General features: G+C 33.1%; 1 protein-coding gene across 1 annotated transcript in view; it reads right to left on the bottom strand.

The window, feature by feature from the left end:
• The window catches only part of LOC145666909 (uncharacterized), a 698,924-nt gene extending 690,270 nt beyond the window's left edge, over positions 1–8,654 (bottom strand). Inside the window, exon 1 of the mRNA XM_081734500.1 lies at positions 7,852–8,654. Coding sequence (XP_081590626.1) covers positions 7,852–7,918 — 67 coding nt within the window. The 5' untranslated portion in view covers positions 7,919–8,654. The remainder of the gene's footprint in view (positions 1–7,851) is intronic.
• Positions 8,655–8,983: the final 329 nt, after the last annotated feature.

Genomic DNA, 8,983 nt, shown 5'->3' on the forward strand with positions numbered 1-8,983 from the left:
TATTTAAAACTATGATATTTAAGCATTCATTCTAATGATAAAAGAAGCTGAATTTAGAGTAAAAATTAAATATACTGCAACGAAATTTTAACGTTAGTTATTGTTAAATATATAAAATGCAGTAATGTGCAACATTTTTAAGGAGCTTTTTATATATATATATATATATATTTACCTTGTCAGTCCATCCGGAAGACAAAAGATCTGGAAAGAACATCTTGATGGATCACCACCAAATTTGGTCGCGATGCAGAGGGTGAAAATTTAGGAATAGACTTCGGTGATAGAGAAGATACTTAAGCTGGAAGTAGCGGTTATCACGTTGATTACTGTAGGAGGGGGAGAACGGTAACAGATAGCGAGAAACGGTTTTCTGCAGTCGATTAACGTCCCGAGGATGCGTTTAATCACCATAATTAACTCTGTACTAAAACCGGAAGTGTAAAAATTGATCACAACCGGTTTCAATGTGATCTACAAGTAGGATGGCAAAGTGGCGTAACTCATTTAAAAAATGAGATTAAGTGATTTCCGTGAACTTAGAACCATAATTTCTTGGATTGCCAAGTTGTGTATCTCAGAGTTAAAAGACGAAGCCAAGACCAAAAGATGGCATCACAAAGAACCAATTTTGTCTGTTTTTTTCTATATCGATTCTAATAAAAGTCTCTACGTCTCACAATGTCTCAAAACTGAGATACGCCATTTTACCATCCACCGCCTCATATGATCTATGATAACAGATAACAAGAAGCTGATTTACGATAACAGATAACAAGAAGCTGGTCTACGATAACAGATAACAAGAAGCTGATCTACGATAACAGATAACAAGAAGCTGATCTACGGTAACAGATAACAAGAAGCTGATCTACGATAACAGATAACAAGAAGCTGATCTACGATAACAGATAACAAGAAGCTGATCTACGATAACAGATAACAAGAACCTGATTTGCGATAACAGATAACAAGAAGCTGATCTACGACAACAGATAACAGGAAGCTGATCTACGATAACAGATAACAAGAAGTTGTGTTTCTGGATCGATTTAGCGTTCTAAGAACCAATACCATCTTCTCTCGTAACCCTTTATTCAATCCGTGTCAGAAATCAGCCAGTTTGGATTTTAACGTTGATTGCTATACAATAAAAATCGTAGTAGAAAGGAATGGTTTTCTGCAGTCAATTAAGCGTCCCAGGAATATATTCCATCTTCATCCTAATTACTTTGCTGCAATCAGAACTGGTAGAAATCTAGTACCACTTCTGCTTTCAATAGCAATACAAACCAAATTCCTACACGTGACACAGCTACTTCTTTTAGTTTCTAATAAACAAGGATGCGTTTCGTAATTATATTTATTAAAACATAATAGGTGAAATTAGTATCTGTCGCTCAACATGTTTGTTCCAAGCATCTTTTTTTTTTCAAATTTTTCTGCTTCTAATTAGCGTAAAATCTATTTTTCCTAAAATTTGAATAATTTATGACAAATCCCAAGTTCCATGGTCAATACTTTGAGAAAAAAAACATCAGCACAGGAAAATACTTTATATCATTGCTAAGAAAGTCTAGGCAATAATAATAATAATAATAATAATAATAATAATAATAATAATAATAATAATAATAATAATAATAATAATAATAATAATAATAATAATAATATGCAATGTGTAAGATTCATAAGGCCCTCTTATTTCATAACATAGAGTGTACTTCAGATAAAAGCTCAAATTATCACGTAAATACGTACAAAATCACTAACAAATTACTCTATTAATTTTAATGAATACAGTTTACATGCGTGGGAGCTCAAGTGGATTAAGCCTATACAGAAATGCATATAAAGCGCCTAAATTTATTTCATAGTATTATTTTACACTGTAATACAGTGATCGCAAGAGTTGTGAATTCCTCGTTTACGAACTATATTTCAGAATGCGAACGCACACACCGATAATTGAACGCAACCAGTATACGCGTTTTTCGTAAACATTATCTGTCACCGGAGTTCTGTGTTCAAAAACTATTTTTTGTTCTCTTTTGCCAATTTTGTGTCTGTCCTTATACTGTTTTGTTTAATTTACTGTTACTTAACTGACTTTAAAAATGTAGAAAAAATCATAGAATAGAAACGCAAAATTGTAAAAAAAAAAAAAAAAAAAAAAAAAAGTACACACAATAACATGTTCTAGTGGCTAAGGCAGATTAATTGTATTTACATGTATTTCAATAGAAAAAATAATTTCGATTTATAAACATTTCGGACTTATGGCTAATGTTAATAGATTAAGTACATAACCCGTGTGTATACGAAGTCTCTGGTTGGATCCAAGCCAACGCACTTTGTGGTGGACAAACACTGAATGTGTGAGTTTTGTCTGGAATCTTCTGTTTCCTTCCATGTTGTTCATTTCCTCATTGTCATCCATCTAATGATTATCTTCTCTCTTAAAGTTGGTGCATAATCATGAGACGTTAAAAATATATATTGTATACAGGGTGACCCAAAAGTAGGTATACATCCTGCATTGATCAAGTATAACATTCTAGTTTATTTGAATGTGTAAAGGATTTTAAAGTAACGATCTTATTACGAAACATATATATATATATATATATATATATATTGTTTGACCGTTTTTCGTGTTATGTTTCACATTTCATTTTATTATTAAATTACATTTAAGGAGAGAGATTTTAGAAGAAACTTGTTCTCATAGAACGCCATAACTCGTTGTTGCTAAATTTGTAAGTTAAATTCCTGGATCCTAGCGTTGCAGTTTGAGAAGCTGTGAATTGCGGTAAGGGTCGGAAAATAATTTCTCAGGTAAGTATCCACGCAGAATTTCATTATTACTTCCTTTGTTATCTGGCACCAGAAAACACTCGACACTACCTGGCAACACTGCACTATTCAAGCAGTGTTTTGCATAGCACCGAGAACATGTAGTGATCCACCTTAACGGACTAAAAAGGATACAATAGCGATCCAATATTCCCTATCGTCCGTAAATTAAAACACTGAATCTGTAATGGCTAATTCTTACGAAAGAAAGAATAATAATAATACAGTTTTGCACTTTTATTAAGCGCGCTATCAAACCTGTCAATGTAAAGTACACTATATATATATACATTGTTAAGTTTTTTCAGATGAAGATAATATTCTTTTCAAAGGTAAATGAATGGCACAAAATTAAATAAAATAGTAAGGGCTTAAGAAATAACAAAAAATACATACAAGAACAAAATGTAGTTTATGGAAACAAAACTTGATCAACTGTATGAAAGCACTACTAGGCGTGAAATTGGCCCGAAATATTTTTCGTAAGCCTAGGGGAAAAAATGTTTACAAAACTTATGTGTAAACTGATATGTTCGTAAATCGTTGATTCACTATTCTATTTATGTTTATTTCGCCGTAAAATTCAATTCTTAAAAGAATATTCTGCATATGCTCTTAAACTTGACACTGGAATATCTGAGAGTTCGCACTGAGAAAAATCCGTTATCCGAGCAGCGATATATCTTACAAATATATGATATTCTTATATTTACTACACAAATCATTACGGACCATACGTTATCCATATCCTACATATACACTGCCCTTAGATGTTACATCATGCCGTTGCAGGACACCTGACATCTTACAGTCTTCCGGATTTTACGTAGTATACGTATGTTAGATATGTAAGCTATATGTTTCATACATCCATCTGTATGTGAGATCCTGACCGCCTATATACAGTTTTTCCATTCGTACAGAAAGTACGCTCATTCGGAACACTTATTCGGAAAGTACGTATAAAATATACTTTTTCAGTTATACGTTTGTTGTACGTTAAGTCCAAAAACTACAGGATTTACACATGTAACCTACGTTTTACGTATGCCACATACGACTTTTTTCTCAGTACGAGACGGGAAATTAGCACCTAAGAAGAAGTATTTTATTTTTATTTTTTTTAAAAAAAATGTATGCTGTGTAGAAGCGAGCTTTAGTTTTTAGTTTACCTTTCTTCCACAAAAATGAAGGAAGTCCTGTATTAACGTTTTGTACGTAGAATAAATTATACAATACATAACTAAATGGTTTATGATCTCTTCCAAATCATAGTCAGTAATATCTCCAGGACCGACTTCTGGGGGGGGGGCGGTGGGTTGTCATACTGTTACTTTTAAGGGCTCCAAACTTTGGAATGGGTTTTATTTATATATATATAAAAAAGAAAGTTTTACTTTTCTGGGGGGCGATTGCCCCGATCGCCCCCCTGGATCCGCCCCTGCTAAGAATTTTCATCAATAAGATTGTCAACTGCAGCTTTTCACTTTTGAATGAAACATTTTGAAAAGAAAAATTTCATAAAAAATTAAGCTAAACTCTGTACATGATGGCAAGAACGAAAAAAGTGTGACCTAATTGTTTTTTTTATCAGTAACTGAGGAGTTTTTTTTTTTCGAAACTCGGTAAATGCATAGACGTAACTTTTTCGAAAAACGCATTTTATGAAAATTGTCATCTTCTAGGCATTAATTTGATTGCGTTTTTTTGTTTCAAAATTTAAATATTTGCTTTGATATTAAAAACTTTTTTTCAAATGTCGATTATCGAGTTTTGAAAAACAAATCTCATAAAATTTAGACCTACCTGAACAAAACTTAGATTAGAATTTTTAACGCAGGAAACAAAGTGCGTAGCATCTTGATTTGATTTCTTCATACAACACTCTAAAAGAAAAAAATATCACAATTCTTACGGTGAAACTTTTGCGCAACGTGTTGCCAGCTATACAAAAGTAAATTTTCGCAGCTGTTCTTATACTCATAAAGTACACTCTTAAAAAAAAAAAAAAAAAAAAAAAAAAAAAAAAAAAAAAAAAAAAATCAGAAGCTATACGATCTCATGTATCCGGAAATTACGAATGCCAGATTACAGATTACATTATAAACATTAAGAATGTTTCCTGATTAATTTTTTATATATATAAGTGTTTAATGCATTTTCGATAAATATAAAGAATTTTTATATTTTTAGTTACAAATTACAACTAACAGATACTATGCTGAAACAGAACAGATAGACCATATTTTCGCACAATTTGTGTATTATCTATGTAATATTACATTCGGAGATGCTACAGTTTTGCTACGAGAATATTATGAAGGATATTTAAGGGCCGCGGTGGCTCAGTGGTATGCCGGTGGGTGTAGCCGAGCAGTCTGAGGCGTTAGGCTGATGATCGTGTGGTGAAGCCATTGGGGGTTCGAGTCCCTCGGAAGAGCAAGGGTGGAATTTTAACTGTCCTCGATGTTTCTGTGTTCGTGTCCCTGTCGGGTCTAGTAGTCCTGAGAAGTGGTTAAAATAGAAAAAAATAGTCAGGAAGTTTTTTTTTTTTTAAAAGTGGTAGAGCGTTCACCTCTGGTGCATGGAGTCCCAGGTTCAAACCCTGCTCCCGCGAAGTGAATTTTGTAGTGGACAAACACCGTGCGCGTGGGTTCTCCCGTTTCCTCCCACTTTCTTCATTCCACCATTTCATTCATTTCTCATCTTCACCGTCTCCTTTAGCCTAGCCAGCATAACCGTAGGATGTAAAACTCAAAAATTTCATTTCATTTTATGGAGGATATCGACTCCAAACCATGAACAAAAGTTGAAGTCGTAGGACGCACAGACCACTATACAAGATAAATCCATATTTTCGTTCCCCACCACACCACTTCGCATTCAGTAGAACTGGATTAAAGGATCACGGATTATGCAGAGTCTACTGTAATATAAGTTCTGCCTGTAGCCACAGAAGAACTAGAAGTTACTTTCAAAATTTTCTGCTGTTCTTCATAAGTGCAACATTGCACATAATAGCAAAAAGAAGTAACAACTGAAGCATTGAACTTCAGAAAACGGTTTATTGCCGCTACATTTCATATAGCTACCGTAATTGCCCCTTCCCCGAAAATTTGCATGGATAAATTAATATCTCAACCCAATGTATGTATTGTAATTGGTTAATTGACAGCTAATCAAGATAGCAATTATAGTATGATACTGATTTTCTTTGTTTCGTACATTCTTATTTTCATATTGTTCTATTGTTTTCCGTTGATTTGAAAATTGTTAACTTAAAAATTACAAATTAACTTCTAGCTACTCGAATAATCCTATAATAATAATAATAATAATAATAATAATAATAATAATAATAATAATAATAATAATAATAATAATAATAATAATAATAATAATAATAATGTCTAGTGATACATTACATACTCAGGCTAGAGTAGATGGATGATGAATGGTCATAAAATAATTGATGAAATTAGAATTTGGGAGGAAACGGGAGAATCTCAAGAAAAATGCACAGAAATGACATTATGCAACACAAACTCAGATATCTTGCTATAGAACCAGGGGATCTTCTCATTAGAAATGAGCGCTTTCTCACTTTTGTATTGTTAAAATCTCTTTCTGATTTTTATATTTCTTTTTTCATTCCGACAGTTCTCGAGACCACTAGGATTGAGAGGGATACGGACACAGAAACTTCGGGGACAATTAAAAACGACCATGCTCTTCAGAGGAACTTGAACCCCCAATGGATTGCGCATCACCTTTGTCTGCTTAACACTTCAGACCATTCTGGTACATAAAAGGGTTTAGGCGACAAGTATTATGGCGTAATATTAGTGAAGGCGCATCTCAAGGAAGGCTTGATCCAAAGCCATGTAAGTTTGGAGGGAACAACTGCTGTTTCAAATTGGATTTTCTAAAAATTTCTCCCGCTTGCTATTAATTACCCCACTCCATCAATTTATTTTTGTACCATTTACATTAATCGGCCTTCCGCTTTAGTATATGGAAGTAACTGAAAGAAGTTTCATTTTAAAAAGATCTCATTTTAAATCATTTTTGACAATTAGGTTTTTCTGGTTTGAAAGTGTGTTTTCTAAAATTATCATTAACATGGGTCGAGATTGATCAAGCTACTTCGGGAAGATTTTAAGCTTATATACATTGAAAAATATAACCGGGGTTAGATAGTTTTGCGTATAAAAGTTGCTTTGAATAAGGGTTTATGTAACAAATTTAAAATTTCAAAGGTTAGGTTTTTTTTTTATTTATAGTTTTCGCGCCATGTTTCACAGATTTTATATCCTGTTTCTTTAAATTATGGTTTCACGTACTCATGTAAATTACTAATATAATCTGTAAAACATGACACGAAAAGTGAAAACATTAAAAAAAATGTTATGTGAGATCTTATCAAAATTATCTCCTTATATCTTTGCCTTTAATATTCAATGATATGATATGAATTTATCTATAAAATACTGTAACTGGGACGTATAGATAAACTGTTTAAGTATTTTATATTTGAATAGTATTCAAATGATATTTGTAGAAGAATTTCCAGTTATGGTGCAAATCTCTTATCTTATTCACACTGGCGTGCCTTATTTTTTGATGCCCCCGTAAAAAAAAGATAAGATCAGTGGCGTAACTTGCATAACTTTGCGGGGAACCCTAAAGCTAGGCATTCGAAGGTAGTCACTGAAGCAAGTTTGGAAATGGCCATATTAAGTCCATTATACGGATAAATTAGGAAATGCATGGATATCCATTATCTATAATCCATTATTTGAATCTATTTTATTCAGATATCCGTTACCCATATAAATATTATTCTTAATATACATATATTCCTAACATTATCCGAATAAGACACGTTACTCATTTCTAATTATAGAGTAATGAAAATCTTAATCTCTCGAGCAAGAGAAGATCCGTAATTTTATATTTTGTTTTCTTTAGTAATAAACAGAAGTATGTACTTACCTGTGATCAAAAGTACCAAAAGACTTCCCCAAAACATTACTTGATATGTTGATTTAGACGCTTCCATGCTTCTTCTTGATATGCACTTCACTGCACTTTATATAAGTAAAATATCGAAGGTAGAAAAAGAAATTCAAACTTTTTCAGGATTAAGAAAAAAACTGTAATTTTCACACACCACGCGTTTTGCTTTTTCTTAAATATTTCTTATTATTTTATGTGAAACCACTAATATTCTTTCCTTTTTTTTAGAATATAAAATATGTAAAAAGTTATGTTCCGCCAAATACAAAAGAAAATTAAAAAATAAAGAAAATATATATATTTCCTTTAAAAGAATAAAGTTTTATCCCGTATTTTCCGACTGTTAGTGTCTTTTGTTTCTACGGTAAAGTTGACACTTCTTAAAAATTGTCTACAAGCCACACAAAAATGTGGTCCTCGTTTGTTAGAACTTCTTACAAAGTTAATATTTTACCTGGTTTTTATTTTGGACTGTTTGTTTGCAAGTGATTGATTTCGTAATCTTGACAAATAAAAGTGTCATGTATTTCCTTCGTGGGGGGGTTAACCGCACTTCTTCTTACAGATCGTTATGATAGAACGATGTAGAGATCTCGCACAGTAGTGGATTTCGCATGCGATTCTATATAGTACGACGTGCGTCGTGAGCGGAGCGATGCGTCTACTTTTTTCTTTTCTTTCAGACAGATGAAAAAAACTTATTCCGTGGGTAGGTTGGTAGGTTTTTCGTGGTTGTCGCTTTCGCGCCTGCAACCCGTCTACTACACACGAAATCAACCTCGGCTGCCCTCGGCAAACGACTACGAAATTACGCGAGAAGTCGGCTAACATCGAGCCTCCGAAGAGAAGCGAACGGTGACGTAACTAACCAACTCCACTTTCGCACACCTCTCTCATTTTCTCCTTCCGCGCTAATCTGAATGCATCGTCTAATGGAAATGGGAGGGAAATTATGTGAGAATAAGGACACGCTTTTTCGCTTCTTACTTTTAGCTAATAAATATTTTATTCTAAAATATAGGTATTTTGTAGTCTGTTCGATGTTATTACATACGATATTGCTCTTAGGTATCTAGGCATTCAAGTTGCCTCGTTGTCCAATAGGTTT

This window comes from Thermobia domestica, chromosome 12, assembly GCF_964235325.1.
Source record: "Thermobia domestica chromosome 12, izTheDome1.hap1.1, whole genome shotgun sequence".
Lineage (NCBI taxonomy): Eukaryota > Metazoa > Arthropoda > Insecta > Zygentoma > Lepismatidae > Thermobia > Thermobia domestica.